Raw genomic sequence first — 15,175 nt, 5'->3', positions numbered from 1 at the left:
AGGGTAGACCACGTTCCATGGTGATAGAAGCAAGAATCACAGTCTAGAACTAGACATCACCCATTGTAGGTGATGGAATTAGGGTCCACAAAAGAAAAGTGATTTGCTTAAGTCCATACAACAATTCAATGACAAAACAGTCTGGAATTGGGCCGGGGATTTAGCTCAGTGGTTCCGTCGCTTGCCTTGCAAGCACAAGGACCTGAGTTCGATCCCCGGTACCAAAACAACAACAACAAAAACAGTCTGGAATGAGTCTGAAGGCTCTAGAGAGACCAAGTATCAACCTATTTCCCTCACCTGTCCCTTGACCCTTTTCCTATGGGCCAGTCCAGTTCCCCTGGGCAGTTTTGGATTTGCCTTGATGGGAGTCGCAGAAATCACAAGGAAACAGATCCACTTGGTCTCACAACTCCACCTCATCAGGAACCAACCCAGCCTGGCAGCCTCAGGAAAGAACTCAACTTCCCAGGCTATCACAGAAGTACACTTCTGCAAGTGCCGAAGCTAAGCCACCATGACTTTGCTACCTTTATAGATAAAACACAAGCTATCAGGTAAGAGGGGTCTTCGGCTTTTAGTACCCTTCTTCCTATGACTTATTCTTACCCAAACCATCTATGCCAGCATCCTCACCACCACAGTGGGAGAGGTGTCTCTTTTCCTGCCTGAAGCCAATCAGTCCTTCCACAGGTGCACTAGAGCCCAGCCCCTCACCAGTTGTCCCAGTCTCTTTTACCCTCTCCTTCTCCCATTGCATTTATATTTAAGTGCAAGTCACTATCATGTTAAAAGTGTTGGCCTCTTGGGTGAATGGAGAGAAAGATGGAGAAAAGAAAAAAGGGAGAAAGCTAGCCTCTTGACCCTGAACTCTGGTTTACCTATCGCTGGACACTATCCATTCTTTTTGTTTACCCTCTCAGTTAAGCTTCCACTTCCCCACCTTCTCACCCTACGGTTATCTAGCCTCTACTTCCACTAGTTCATGGGAACATCACCACTGATTTAGGGAGAATCCTAAATCCAATCCAAAATTCTTCTTTTTTTTGAGACAAAGTCTCGCTACGTAGTTCAGGCTATCCTTGAATTCATTATGTAGTCCAGGCTGGCCTCGAATTCATGGCGATCCTCCTTCCTCAGCCTTGTAGGTGCTGAGATTACCCAACATGGCACCACTGTGCCAGGGCCCTTCTTTCCTTATATCTCAGTTGATCTTTCTGCTGCATTTCCTTCTATTGAACATTCTCTCCATAGAACTTACCCTCGTCTTCGTCCCCTGACCTCCACACCATTTGAAAAATAACCTCTCTCTCTTCTTTTCATGTTCCCTCCTCTTTTGACACTTTAAATGATCCTCCTCAGGGTTCCATCCTGGAAAGATTCTGGAATACAGTGGATTAATTTAACCAGATTTCATGTAGAGACAGGCAGATATAAGGGGGGTTCCAATAGCTTTAAATGACAACTCTTCTATTGTTCTCCTAGGAGTCTGACAGGACAGCTTGGGGTCATTTCTTTCTAGAATTAGCCCTGTGGTGGGATTATCCTGAGGCAGTCTTCCTGCTAATCATTTCAGTCCACTTTCTTCTCAGTCCAGAAGGTGACTCAATTTCACTGTCATCAATGTCATATCCATCTCCTCCATCCTGCTCTCTCCCAGATCTACACTTCCAGTTTCAAAGTCTCTCTGGAGTTCCAGAACCAAACATTAACGAGACACCTTCAAGCGCAAGTCTCCATGGTGTCGCCAACATCACTCTCACAAACCTTTCTCTACAGGTGTTCCCATTTCAGTGATGACTCCCATCACTGGAGCCAGAAAACTGAGCCTTCCCTTACCCTGCCCTGCTCTCAGAAGCAATGATCAAAAATAGGTCATTTACCCCCTTAACTTCTCCATGTCCATCCAGAACTCTCCTTCCTACTTCCGGCTAGAGCTTCAAACTTCTTAACTCATCTAGATTCCCACAAAAACCTCCTCACTGAAACAGAAGAGGGTAGCATAAAATATAAAGGTGCGACATATGAAGTAAAGCAATATTTGGTTTTAATAATGACTACATATTATGTAGTATGTGTGTACCATATAACATGAAAAGCATTTATTATTGTGGGCCTCCCAGAGCTCATCCTGCACAGGGCTGGGCAGGCAAGTGTCTAAGATCCCTCTAAAGCCACATGTTGCCACTGAGCACTTGATATTGGCTAGTCTGTTATTTTTTTTTTTTTTTTGCTTAAATTCTTTTATTGGTACATTTTAGGAATACAATACGTTTACATTTATCATTGGGAACTTGTACCTGTACATGATGTATCTTGGTTCTTATTTTTCCCCCATTCCCTGTGCACCCTTCCCTATTTACAAAGACTTTGTTTCCATTTTTTCCTTTTCTCATAATTTTTCCTTTCCCTTCTTTCCTTTCCCCTTCCCCTCCCACTTCCCCTACCTCTTTGGACCTTTCCTTCCTATTTCAAATTATCAATTATTTATTTGATATTGGCTAGTCTGAATTAAGACATATTAGAAATGTAATTACACACTGGATTTCAGACTTAATATGGAGAAAAGAAGGTCAAATATCTCATTAGTAATTTTTGTATTAATTGCCCATTGACATGATATTTGGGATATATTGCATTAAATAAGATACATTATTAAAATTAGTTTTGCTTGGAGTTTTTTTTTTTACCTTTTAAACTGTGGCTATTAGAAAATTTAAAATTATGTATGTGGCTCAAGTTGTGTTTCTATAGTACAGCACTGGTCTAGAGGCTGGAGTATACCACCTACAAGGCGGGCTTGAGGGCCCCTCAAAAACAGATTCATCCTTTCTATGTCCCCAAATATGTTTTGGAGCCAGAAAGTGGAATCTTTTCTTCAAATGCAGGAACTTGTCTTAACTTGGGGATCAGGTTAACAGAGTTCTTGCTGGCAAGTACTGCTGCTCAGTGGATAAAATACAGCCTTTTAAGAAAGTCCAATATATTAAAGTCAAACTTACAGAAAGGCTCTTAAGGGATTTCAGCATCCTTGCATGCTTCCACACACCAAATCCCTGCCTTCTAGTAAATGGAAATAATCTTTAAGGGCAGGGAATGTAAGGGTTCACTTCTTTTATTTCTCTCCGCAGCACCCAGTGCATTGCTGTGTTTGGTCAGTGCTAACCATCTGGATCCGGCAGATTCTGTTGGTAGGGTTTTCAGGGGACTGAGCTTTCTCTCAGGTACCTTCTTTTTTGGGGGGGGGGGGTACTGGGGATCGAACTCAGGCTCTTGAGTTTGTGCAGCAGGCAGTGAAACCACTGAGCTAAATCACTGGCCCTCTCTCAAGTACCTTCTGAAGCCCTGCATCACTGAATACTTTAAATCTCTTCTCACTGTCTGAATGATGATATATGTACCCTTTTAATTTCTGTATGTTCAAGCATCAAAATAAAACAAAGAAACTGCCTATCTTATATTTGATTTAGGTTTATTTCATCTACATGGATATTTAGTATGAGGCAATTGGGGGCTTGGAGGGATAGTGAGAAAGCAAACTTAAAAGAATGGAAGAAGTGAATTCATTGATTCCATGCTCAATATACCTGACTGTTATCAATCTGCTAGAAATAGATGTTGGATTTGGAGAGAGATCAGCAGAAATATGTCTAATAATAATCTTGGGCAGAGTTCCAGTTCACCACAGTAAAGGCCAAAGGAAGCTTGTGTTTGTTTGTTTTCACCAGTACAGCACAGAACATTAAGCGTGTCTCACTTTCAAAATGCATGCTGCTCTGAGTGGTTAAATGGACGGTGATACTAGGAAAGAAATATCTGGAGATCCAGTCATCTTTCTGAGCACCAGTGGGTGAGCATCCTACATCACAACTGACATAATGCCCCTTCGGCAAGACAGCAGTTTCCTGGCACTGCTCCACTTTGAAGGAAAGCCCAAAATGAACTCCTGCTAACATGGCATATTGAACCAACCTTTTTTTTCCCCAAGGCCTTCTCAGTTGATCCGTGGCACATCCATCTTCATGGAAGTAACTATTGCAGGCTAGAATTACAACTTCCTTCTGACAGCAGAATGCACCCCTGGAAGAACTTGACCAAGGTCATTAACCAACTCCTGAAGCACACAGCTTTCACCAATGGCTGGGCCTTGGTAGAAAGGGCGTACAGAGCACCTGCTGGGGCCATAGGATTTATCTCTGCATAATCAGAGGGCTGGGTGGACATGAGGACAGTTCTTGCCCACAGGGGGTCCTCATCCCTCAGGAGGTAGGTTTCTAAGGAGATCTGTTGCATCATATCACCCAAGGCCACTCAGCCTCTCTTCTTGACAGTCAAGCTCATGAGTCACCCACCTCACATCACATTTAAGCAGGAAAATATTAAAGAACAGAAAACCAGTCAAGGATTAAGAATACACATTGTGCCCGGGATTTAGCTCAGTGGTTCTGCCACCTGCCTCGAAAGCGCAAGTTCTGGAGTTCGATCCCGGTACCCCCCCAAAAAAAACCCCAAAAACAACAACATCAACAACAAAAAAGAATACATATTGTAACAATGGAAAAAAGAGTTCTCAAAAACCACTCAAACCAGAACACTATGGTAAAGTGGTAAGGGTAATAAGATTACATTCTTACCATGTAGGCTCTATCCCAAAACCTAAATAATTTTCTGGTATTGCTTTTCTAATCAGAAAAGCAGTGTTCAGCAGTGTTGTTGCATTCTGTCTATCCCTCTCCTTCTTTACTCCTCCAATGAAGAATAGAGCAGTTGAGGAAACTACATATATTCCTCTCAGAAAAACTTAGCCTTGAAATATGATTCAGTTATATCAGTATCAATTTCAATTTGGTCCTCACAGGGATCTAAAATATAGATTTCTTTAGAATCCTGTTTTATTTCTTCAAGGATGCCAGCTGCCTCCTTTGTTTCAACAACTCGGAGAAGGAATCTGACATCCTAGGAAGGGGAATCTAAAGGTAGAGTTTTATTCCTGAGCAGGTCCATTTCAAATCCTTCACGCACTTTCTGAAGTTAGTTAAGCAACTCAGTAGCCACACCCTGTTGATGGCTATAGTGGAAGTGAGTGACATGTGATGAAGAATGATATGCTTGAGTGGTGGGAGACACACAGAATTTATATAATTTGAAAGATGAAGATATGATAAGTCTACAACAAAAGTCAACAGAAACTACTAAAAACCACAAAAAGAAAGGCTAATTTCACATTTTCTGTGCCACTCACTCTCTTTAATCCACAAACTTTGTGAAGCAGTTAACATGTGCCTTAATAAAGTAAAATCATTAGCAAAGGAAAGGTGGTCTATGATGTGTAAATCTAAATTTAGAATATAACTAACCCCACAGCAATCAAAGTTTGCTAATAAGAAAAAAAGTGCTTCAAAAAATGAATAGTGGTTTATAAATAGGCTGCAAGCTCCTATTTAAGCAGAGCCAATTGCAGTAGCCCAGTATAATGATGGACAACATGGAAAAATGTTAATCAAAGTAGATCAAAGCAATTTCTTCAGTACCTCAACTTGTGTACATCCCTATCATACCTGTGCTGGTGCATAATATACTTTAAACCAGAAAGGCCAAAAAGAGCAGAAAAGAATGTATCTTGCTGAGAGTATATTGTAAGGGGAAAGATCTTTCACTTTTGAGCTGTATTGCTTTGGGTTCAATTCCTGCCTCTGCCCCTTCCAACCAATGTGACCCTTAGGGAAGTCACTCACTCTCATTTATACAATGGGCAGGAGGTGAGGGTATAAACACTGCCTGCTTCACAGGATTCTTGTGAGTTGCCACCTGGGATGAGCTGTCCGAAGTGAAAGAGGAAAGCAACTTGAACTTTCTTCCTTCCCCTGACTTTCTCTGCCCACCTCTCTCAGGCAGAAGCAACCAAGGAGCAGAATAACTAAAAGGTGACAAGGGAAGGGACAAGGAGTAGACACAGAGACTGAAATGACACATCAATTAGAGCTGGATGCTGCCTTTCTCCTGCCCTTTACATTTGCCACAAAAGTTTGTGATGCAAATTTGAACAATTGAGTTTTCTTTAAACATATATTCTCACTGATCTTGTAACATACTTTTAGTGGCCAATTTTTTCCATTGCTAAACCATGATTTGTTTAGTGAGTAACACACATTTTGGGATAGTTTATAGTCTATAAAAATATAGTTGCTATGTTGCATATTTCATTCAGTAACTGGCTAAAGGTCTAGGAAGCAGTTAAGATTAAACTGCCCTTTAAAAAACATGTTTAAAAAATAGAAACCTAGTTCAAAAAAGCCCACAGGGCTCTAATATAACTTCCCTTGTTTTTCTGCTTTTTAGGAAATTGTCCTAAGCCTGCCTTTAAACCCTTAGGGGCCCTTATTAAGAAATAACAGTCAAATGATGAGTTGGCTTTGAAAACTGTAAACCTTCATTTTGGGAGTTCACAGAAAATGCTACATCACAAAATCTTTTTTTAAAAAACCTCTTCCCAGGGTAGAACTTCTCAGCCAATCGAAATATTGCACCTTTCAGCTTGCAAGAAATTACTAAGAAAGGACAACTCTTGGATTTGGGGGTCAAAGAGAGGTCTCCCCATGTTCCATCGAACTTTGAGCCATAGAAAAACCCATCACCCATTTGATGCTTTTGATTCCTTGAGGACACACACTGAAGTGGAGAACAAACTTCCACATCTACCTAAGGGATCATGAGGAAGTGATACAGAAACTAATCAGATTTGGGATACCAGTTACTGTGATGGAAGGAAGCACTGAGTGCCCCGTTCCCACATTTTCATTATTAAGAGCATGATCCCCATTCCAAATAAAGGTAGAGTCCCCAGGTTTCCACTACCTGAATAGAAACCCTCACGGCACACGCCGGAGATTTTTACAATTCATTTTGAATGCACATTATTTCTAAATACTTCATTGAAGGATTTATCTATTTACATATTTTGAAATTTGCGATCTAATGGGGAAGTTTTGCTTCTGTGTCGTTTTCGTTTTCTCCAAAATTGGCATTAGGCGCGCACACACACACACACACACACACACACACACGCACGGAATCAGTTGAGGACCGAATCATTCCTGAGCTAGAATTTCTAACTTAACGAGGGACTCACTGCAAGCTTTGCGAAGAGAAAACCATATTTTAATTGCACTGTAGGATTTTTACCTCCAGACAAGAATACACCTAAGAGGAAACAGGCCATCCCCTCCTCCCAAATGACAAACACACAGCATATCCCAAGCAGTCCGTTTCCTATCCAGCCAATACAATAACGCTTTGTAAGCTGAGAGCAGCGCCCGGTATAGAAGCTAAGTATGAACAGCTGAGAAGGATTAGGCTGTAGCTCCAGTCTCATTTACATGAAAATCCTCTAAGCATCCTTTCCTCGCTGGCTGCAGGCACATAAGGAACTCTTTTGTGCCATAGCCACGCATACATTTGCATCCTTTGTCTTTACTTACCAGTCGAGGCTGTGGGCATGTGTGCTCTATTTCCTCCATGGTTTCTGAGGGAGGCTCATTGGAAAGGGATTTTGGGATACCTGTTTCTGACTCAGCATCAGTGGTAAGTACTGGCATGGCCAGTGACTGCTCCCTCCAGCTCTACACCCTCTGGGAGTCTCCTCCCAGGCACAGAATGTTTTCTTTGTCATGTATTTTTCTCTTCCCTACCCATCCCCCTTCTTTTCCCCTTCTTTCCGTCTTCCCCGGGGGAAGCAAAGAGGTTAACCCCCACAACCCCCCCCCCCGCCCCGTTCTTTCTCGAGAAGCCAAGAGGCAAGGCCTCAGTTTATCACTATAACAACCAGGCGGCACTGGAGCGGCTGGTGCGGGATACAGTATCCTCATTTGCATGGAGCGCGCTGGTTGGCTACTGTCATCATAGTACCACTCCGCTGGGGAGCGGCCGGACCCCATTGGCTGGCCAGCCGTACCCACGGGTCCCTAACTTGCTGCTTTTGTTTCTCCTATTTAATACAGTTGCAAAGGTCTCGGTCTCTTCTGGGCAAGGGACCAGGGCTGCACTATCCAGATAAGATAAAAGCGCTTCCTGAGGGGCCTAGGACCTCTCGAGAAAGCACACGGCAGACCTCCACTAAAAAGGACCATGTCCCTGACATGACTGTCTGATGTACTGTAGTCGGAATATTTGCCAAATAGGGGTCGTCCTGAAAACAAAGCCACTTTTGAACCCAAACCCACTGTGCCAATTGCCAGCTGGCCTCCAGGGACCTCTCAGGGAATTCACTGTGGGCACCTGAATGTTGCCACAGGAACGCTGACAGATCCCCTGGGGCCTAATGTAGCCCTGGAGTCTGTCCCTGGGGCTCCCCTAGGAGGAACTTAGAAGGAGGTAGATTGTCTTTGACAGCCTGCCTCCCACCTCTGACTGCCCTCCCCAACTGCTTCCTCCTTCAGCTACTCTTCCCCCTGCTTCTCAATGCATGGTTCCATTTTCCCTGATCTGTTTCCCTGCTCCCATTTGATCAGTCCTGGGTCCCATTTCATAAGCACGCTGCTCTCAGCCAAGTGCTTGGGGCAACCAGAGAAACATCCTAGATGTTAAAGATGATGTGCCTTGATGTTTAAATTGTCAGAGAACATCCACTTTTGAAGAGGACCATTCTGAAGATATACACTCAAAGAAAAGAACTTAAAAAGGTATTTGTTCTAGTCAAATGGCATATGTTTAATAGTAATAAAATTATCACTAGCATTTATTAAGCACAGACATGGTACTAAGTACTTTAGCTAGATCTTGCTTAATCTTCATAAGAACCCAAAGAAGTAGATCCTATTATTATCCCCATTTTACAGATGAGGAAATTGCAGATTACACAGGGTCTCAAAGCTCATCAGTAACAGAGCTGGCATTTGAAGGGTTGGGGTGGGGCAGGGATGCAGAAGGTATAGCAGCAAAAGAACCTAGGCAGGAATCCTCTTAAGACAAGTTCCTGGGCTTTTAAATCTTTCAATTTTTGTTTATAGTTCCTGGGCTTTTAAATCTTTCAATTTTTGTTTTCATTGAAGTGTGGCCTGGGACCAGCAGCTCCAACATCAGCATGACCAGGAAACTTGGTAAAAATGCAAATTATTGGCCCCATGCCAGACCCCAGACCAGGTTTGGCAGGTCCAGGATGGGCCTGGTACTTGGTGTTTATTTATTTATTTATTATTTTTTTTCGTACCGGAGATCGAACTTGGTTCCTTGTGCCTGCACAGCAGGCAGCGAAACCACTGAGCTAAATCCCCGGCCCGGTACTTGTGTTTTTAAATGAGTGCCTAGGCAATGCTGATGCTATAGGTTTGGAGGTCACATTTTGCAAAGGCCCTAAGTTCACTCCCCAGCACTGGGGGGGAAAAGTCCTTCCTCAACTAAGCAGAAAGGGCTGGCTGACCCCAAAATAAGAAAAAAAAAATCCTGCAGCAGAGAATTGCATAGTTTGACAGCTATAGATTCTGAAACATTGATAAGTATTACCTATGCTCAAGAAAACTCTACTTGAGGCAAGAATTTATTGATGTTTTGGTCCTCTGAAGACTCGAGATCATTTCCTTCCTATCCTACCTGCTTTCCTGGAAGCACAAAATGCCTCAAACTGCAGGGTTAGCTCTTTGGAGCCAATCAACACGGAAGAGCAAAGTCCTGCCTTACATTTAAAAGCCCCTTTTCTGCCCATGCTGAGTGATATGAAAGTGAGATTTTTATTCTAATCTCAATATTTTCTTTGCCTTAGAGCAGTGCTTCCCAAAGTGTGGCCCCTCAAGGAGCTGCAGCAGCCCTGACAATTTGTGGGGAATTCGCACTCCCCAGCCTGAACCTTCTGAGTCAGAAACGGAGGCGGTAGAGCCCAGCCATCTGGGTTTTAACAAAAACTCCTGGGTTTGGAGGCACTCTGCCATTTGCTACAGTTTGAGAACCACTGCCTTAGAGTCACATCAGGAAGCGCCTAACTTTCAAATGATTGCTGGGTCACTGAACAGCCAGCTTGGTTTCTAATCAGTCCTTTAAATTCCCTCTTTAGACCAGGAGGCTCTCCAGGTCACCTGTTTATTTAGCAGAATTCAGTGTCTAGCTGGGTCCTTGTGAACCCCTCCTGTCCCAGAGCCCGGAGTACCTGCTTATAGCCCTGGCCTTTTCTGGCTCAAAGTGGGTAGATCCCCTTTTCCTCCTCTCCTCATCTTCTGTCCCATCAAACCAAAAGTCTGCCTCTGCCTAGGATGAGTATCTTCATTGTGGCACCCATGTCAGACCCTTATCCATCCCAAGAACTTGAACCTTGCAATTTAGATTTCTGTCTGAGGGTCAGCTCTGCAAAATAATTCCATGTTCACTAATCCTACCCCAGCCTAGTCTTCAGTTCCCGGCAGCCCAGTGGTTGAATCCCAGCATGTCTCGAAGGCCTGATGGGAGTAGACTTGGGTACCACTGTAAGAGGGACCCATCCTAGATCCATCCACGTCGGAGTTCAGTCTTGGCTGCTACTGCAACCTGATCCAGGAACATCTTAAAAATACTTGAATGAGTTATTTTAATTTGGACAATTAGCTGAGAACTACCAGTTAATTCCGCACTATAGAATTAACTATTCCATAACCCTCTAGAGAATGTGAGGGGGTGAAAGTAAAAGAGTAGCAGAAAGGAGTTTATTGGGGTGACAGAATTGTTCTGTATCCTGATTATGGTAACGGTTACACAAAATCTATGCATGGATTAACATCATTAAAAGCTCCATGAGCCAGGCATGGTAGTGCATGCCTGTAACTACAGCACTCTGGGAGGCTGAGATAGGAGGGTCACAAATTTAAGCACAGCTTAGAGACATAGCAAGACTGTCTCAAAACATATTTTTTAAAATTTAAGGTCTGGGGCTTTAGCTCAGTGGTTCTGCCACCTGCCTTGCAAGCGAAAAGTCCCGAGTTCGAGCCCTGGTACCAAAAAAAAAAAAAAATTAAAAGGGCTGGGGTGTAGCTCAGTGCAAAGAGCCTGGGTTCAATCTCCAGTAACATAAACAAATGGTGAGCTACAGCTCTCTAGAAAAGCCTTGGGTTCAATCCCCAATACAAAAAACAAAAACAAAAGAAAAACTCCATGGAGGACATTTATCAGTATATGCTAACAACCCTTAGACTGTCTATACCCTTTGTTCCAGGGATTCCAATTGAGATTTTCCTAAAAGAAGTACTCAGAGAAGCCCACAAATAATTATGTACAAAGATGCTTAATGTAGAATTATTTACAAAAGGCAAAAAGATACAATTTACAGCAATAACAGGAATGATTTAAAATTTTAAAATCCACATATAGTATCATACATGCTTTAAGAGTCATGTTTTTGGGCTGGGGATTTAGCTCAGTGTTTCCACCACCTGCCTTATAAGTACAAGGACCCAAGTCCGATCCCGGGTACCAAAAAAAAAAGTCATGTTTTTGAAGAAATTCTGATGTTATGGGAACATGTATGGTAACATTGTGATGTCAGGTGAGAAAAACAGGCTAATAAATATGATTCTAAAAAATGGTCCCAATTGTGTGATTTGTACATGCATAGGAAAAAAGCACTGGAGGGAAATATACCAAGATGTTAACTGCAAAATCTTTAAAATGGGGGATTCTAGTTTACTTTCTTATACTTTCCTGTCTGTAACAAATATTCAAAAATGAGCAAATATTACTTTTATACTCAGCAATAAACGAAAATTACTCTCCTGCTGAGAGGCATCCAAGGCTGGGTATTGGGGTGCGGGTGAGGCAGGATTGGTTAGCAGAGGAGCAAGTAGAAAGGTGTGGATCTGAGGAGAAACGGGAAACTAAGGAACACAGCTATGACAGACAGCTATGTCCAGTTAGCAGGAAAAAATGCTTTGGGGGCTGGCTATTCAGAAAATCCCCAGGGAGTGTTTGGGGACAGCACTCCTGAGTCCTGGCACCTCTCCAGATAGGAGGAGATGCCTTCTGGGCCAGTGTGAGATCTTGTTAGATCAGCGCTGCCTGAACAAGACCATCATTATCCTTTCTACCATTTCTTCAGTACCTTTTAGTTTCTTAGCACTATGCTAGATACTTAGCACTACTACCTGAAACCCCCAAGACATCTGCTCAGATAGGTATCAGTTACTGCACTTTCCAGAGGAGAAAACTGAGCCATAAAGACCTTCCCTTCAGCTTGACAGACACACAAATGCTATCCTTCTTCCTACCAGCTGTCTTCATATTAACAGCACCAAATTGTTGAAAATAAGCCAGACATGATGGCACATGGCTGTAATTCTAGCATTCTGGGAGGCTGATGCAGGAAGATCATAAATTCTAGTCCAACTTAAGCAATTTAGCAAGAGATGGGATATAGCTGAGTGCAAAAGCCCTAGCTGAGTTCAATCCCCAATCCCCCCTCCAACACACACACACACACACACTGTCGAAAAGACCATTCCCAAAGATCAGCAAAGAACTAAAATAATCTCTTTGGAGTAGATGCTGTTTGAACCCTGCCTTACCAGTGGAGTCAACACCTGGCCTTCTGACGGCTGCCAGCACCTGCATCTCCCTGCCTAAGGGCTTCTCTGGCCATCGGAAAGCCCTGCCTTCCTAAGCCACAGCAGAGGAAAAGGTGAAGGACCCAGAGAATAACAACTCACATCCCAAGAGTTCTCAACCAATGCCTCAGTGTATAATTTTCCCAGCCCTCCCCCCCTCCCCCCAGCCCTCAGGTGGGATAATTCCAAATTGCATATTCTATTCCCAAATTGCCCAGTGGATTAAGTTCCCATTGCCATAGTGCTAGCCTGCTGGACAGCGCATCCTGTAGTGACTGCCGGCTGCACCTGCTCATGCACCTGTGGGTGTCTCCTGGGTTGCCTCCCAAATAAGCTACTCAAACTTGAATTCTTCCTTTAGGGTTGGGTTTTGGAGTATCTCAAACTAAAACACCATTCCAGTGCCCCATGGTAAAGTTTTAGGGTTTTCTTTTTCGGTACTGCAGGATTGGCCCCAGAGCTTACCACTGAGCTACATCCCCAGCCACAAAGTTGGCCTGCCTGGCCTTGAATTTGTCATCCTCATGCCTCAGCTTCCTGAGTAGCTGCAATTATGGGCGTGCAGCAGCATTTTAAAAAATCCAAATTCTGTAATTTTTTTGAGCACTAATGGCTGAACCCAGGACCTCCCATATGCTAGGCAAGCCCTCCCATCATAGAGTCCTAATATGATATTTCAATGGCAAAACTTTTCATATTCTCAGCACACTTGGCTGAAATGAATCAAATACAATATAGAAATATCTTTTTTAAAGTAGGCATTACTTTTAAGCTTTCTCTTCCTTAAAATCTCTTTCCCTTCTATTTTCCAGTCTTTAACCTAGTCATGCTGCTGGAAATTTTCTATCCATTGTATAAAAATGTGGACAGTCATACTGAAAATTAAAATTATTTAGCTATAATTTGTATGTCATCACAGGCCATATGTAAAACCTTCAATTCCAGATTTCCCCAATGCCATCTCTTCTGATTCCACTATTTCTTCCATATTTCCTTTTTTTCTTTTTTATTAGTTCATTTTATTTTATTACAGAATAGTGATGTTCATTTTGGAAATTGACACATGCATATGACATTTTGGTCAATCTCCTTATCCCCTCTCTTCATTCCCTCGATCCTTTTTTTTTTTTGGTACCAGGGATCGAACTCGACCTTGCGCTTGTGCGGCAGGCACCAGAACCATTGAGCTAAATCCCCGGCCTCCCGATCCTTTTTTCTATCTCCAAGAATATCTTCTAATTTCCTATCATTGCTCCTTTATCTTGTTTGTATTTATTTATTTATACTTTGCATTTCTCAATAAGAGAAAGCATGTAATATTTAACTTTCTGAGTCTGGCTTATTTCATTTAGCACGATGGTCTCAAGTTCCATCCATTTTCCTGTCAATGACATGATTTTGTTCTTCTTTAAGACTGAATAGTACTCCATTGTGTATTTATACTACATTTTCTTTACCCATTTATCTGTTAACGGGCACCTAGGCTGACTCCAGAGTTTAGCTATTGTGGGTTGTGCTGCTATAAACATGGGTATGCCTATATCACTATAGCATGATGTCTTTCATTCTTTTGAGACTATGCCTAAGAGAGGTATAGCTGGGTCAAATAGAAATTCTATTTTAAGTCTTTTGAGGAATCTCCATACTGACTTCCATAGTGGTTGTGCTAGTTTACATTTCCAGTTTTATTCATTTTTTTCTCACTATTTTAAACTTACCAAAAAAGGAATTTATTACAAAGAAGGGCAAGAAAAAATACAGGATTCATTTAGGATAAAGTTGACAGAATAATTTAAGATTTCCTGGACACCATTGTTGCTTCTTATGGAACTTCATTACTTTTACATCTGCATTTTGAGCCGCATCTTCAGTTTTCCAGATGTGACTTAAGCTTAAGGGCCACACCTGACTCTGGAAAAATCTCCATGATACTAAGTAATGAAACCCATACATAGATCCTTCTCATTTATCCCAGGAAAACATAGCAATAAAGGTATTTTGCAGTGGAAAGCATTACACCCTTGTGCTTTTTTTTATCATGTTAAATTATATCATCCCAGCACGCTGAGATTGTGTGTGTGTGTGTGTGTGAGTGTGTGTGTGTGTGTGTGTGTGCCGTGTGCTGGGGATTAAACCCAGGGGCTTGTGCGTGCTAGGCAAGTGCTCTACCACTGACCTACATCCCCAGCCAAGACTGAAAAGCTTTAATATTGAAAATTTTCTAATGAATAAACAGATTCAGACAGATTAAGTGCCTGGAACAACATAACATGGTAACTAATAGTATTGATAATGAAAGTGATACTTTCACTGGAATCCAGGTCTCAGGGATTAAAGTTGAACTCTTTTCCACCAAACTCCACTGCCTCACTTTTGTGATATAGAGTAGTTGGATCTGCTTTATTAACCAAGTTATTTCATAACTTGCATATATCTCATCATCCAATATTACCCCTTCACCCAATTTCTATTGAATTCATGCAACATGAAGCACTCTTCACTTTGATTCATTTAGTTTACTTCAAATCTGTGCATCCATGGATCTGAACTCACTGAGGTGCCTGTATTTACTTATGACAGAAAAATTAACACAGATGCTTTGCCCGATTCACCAGTGGGCC

General features: G+C 42.3%; 1 protein-coding gene across 9 annotated transcripts in view; it reads right to left on the bottom strand.

Annotated features, from left to right (window-relative positions):
- The window catches only part of Pcyt1b (phosphate cytidylyltransferase 1B, choline), a 100,706-nt gene that overhangs the window by 62,551 nt on the left and 22,980 nt on the right, over window positions 1–15,175 (bottom strand). For 3 of the 9 annotated variants that reach the window (XM_021250183.2, XM_004872232.3, XM_087193616.1), the window contains exon 1: window positions 7,479–7,732. The exons of 2 other annotated variants lie outside the window; for them this stretch is intronic. Coding sequence is in view for 3 of the 7 variants with exons in the window: in XM_087193616.1 (XP_087049742.1) it covers window positions 7,479–7,497 (19 nt within the window). In the remaining 4 variants the exon portion in view is untranslated. Of the gene's footprint in view, window positions 1–7,478; window positions 7,829–15,175 lie in introns of those variants that run through there. 4 more of the 9 variants (XM_004872229.3, XM_004872230.3, XM_004872233.3 and 1 more) reach the window with 4 other exon arrangements.

The sequence above is a fragment of the Heterocephalus glaber genome, unplaced genomic scaffold, assembly GCF_053883595.1.
Source record: "Heterocephalus glaber isolate CG9 unplaced genomic scaffold, H.glaber_assembly_v1.0 deba00001594, whole genome shotgun sequence".
Taxonomy (NCBI): domain Eukaryota; kingdom Metazoa; phylum Chordata; class Mammalia; order Rodentia; family Bathyergidae; genus Heterocephalus; species Heterocephalus glaber.
This window is presented reverse-complemented; position numbering and strand designations above follow the sequence as displayed.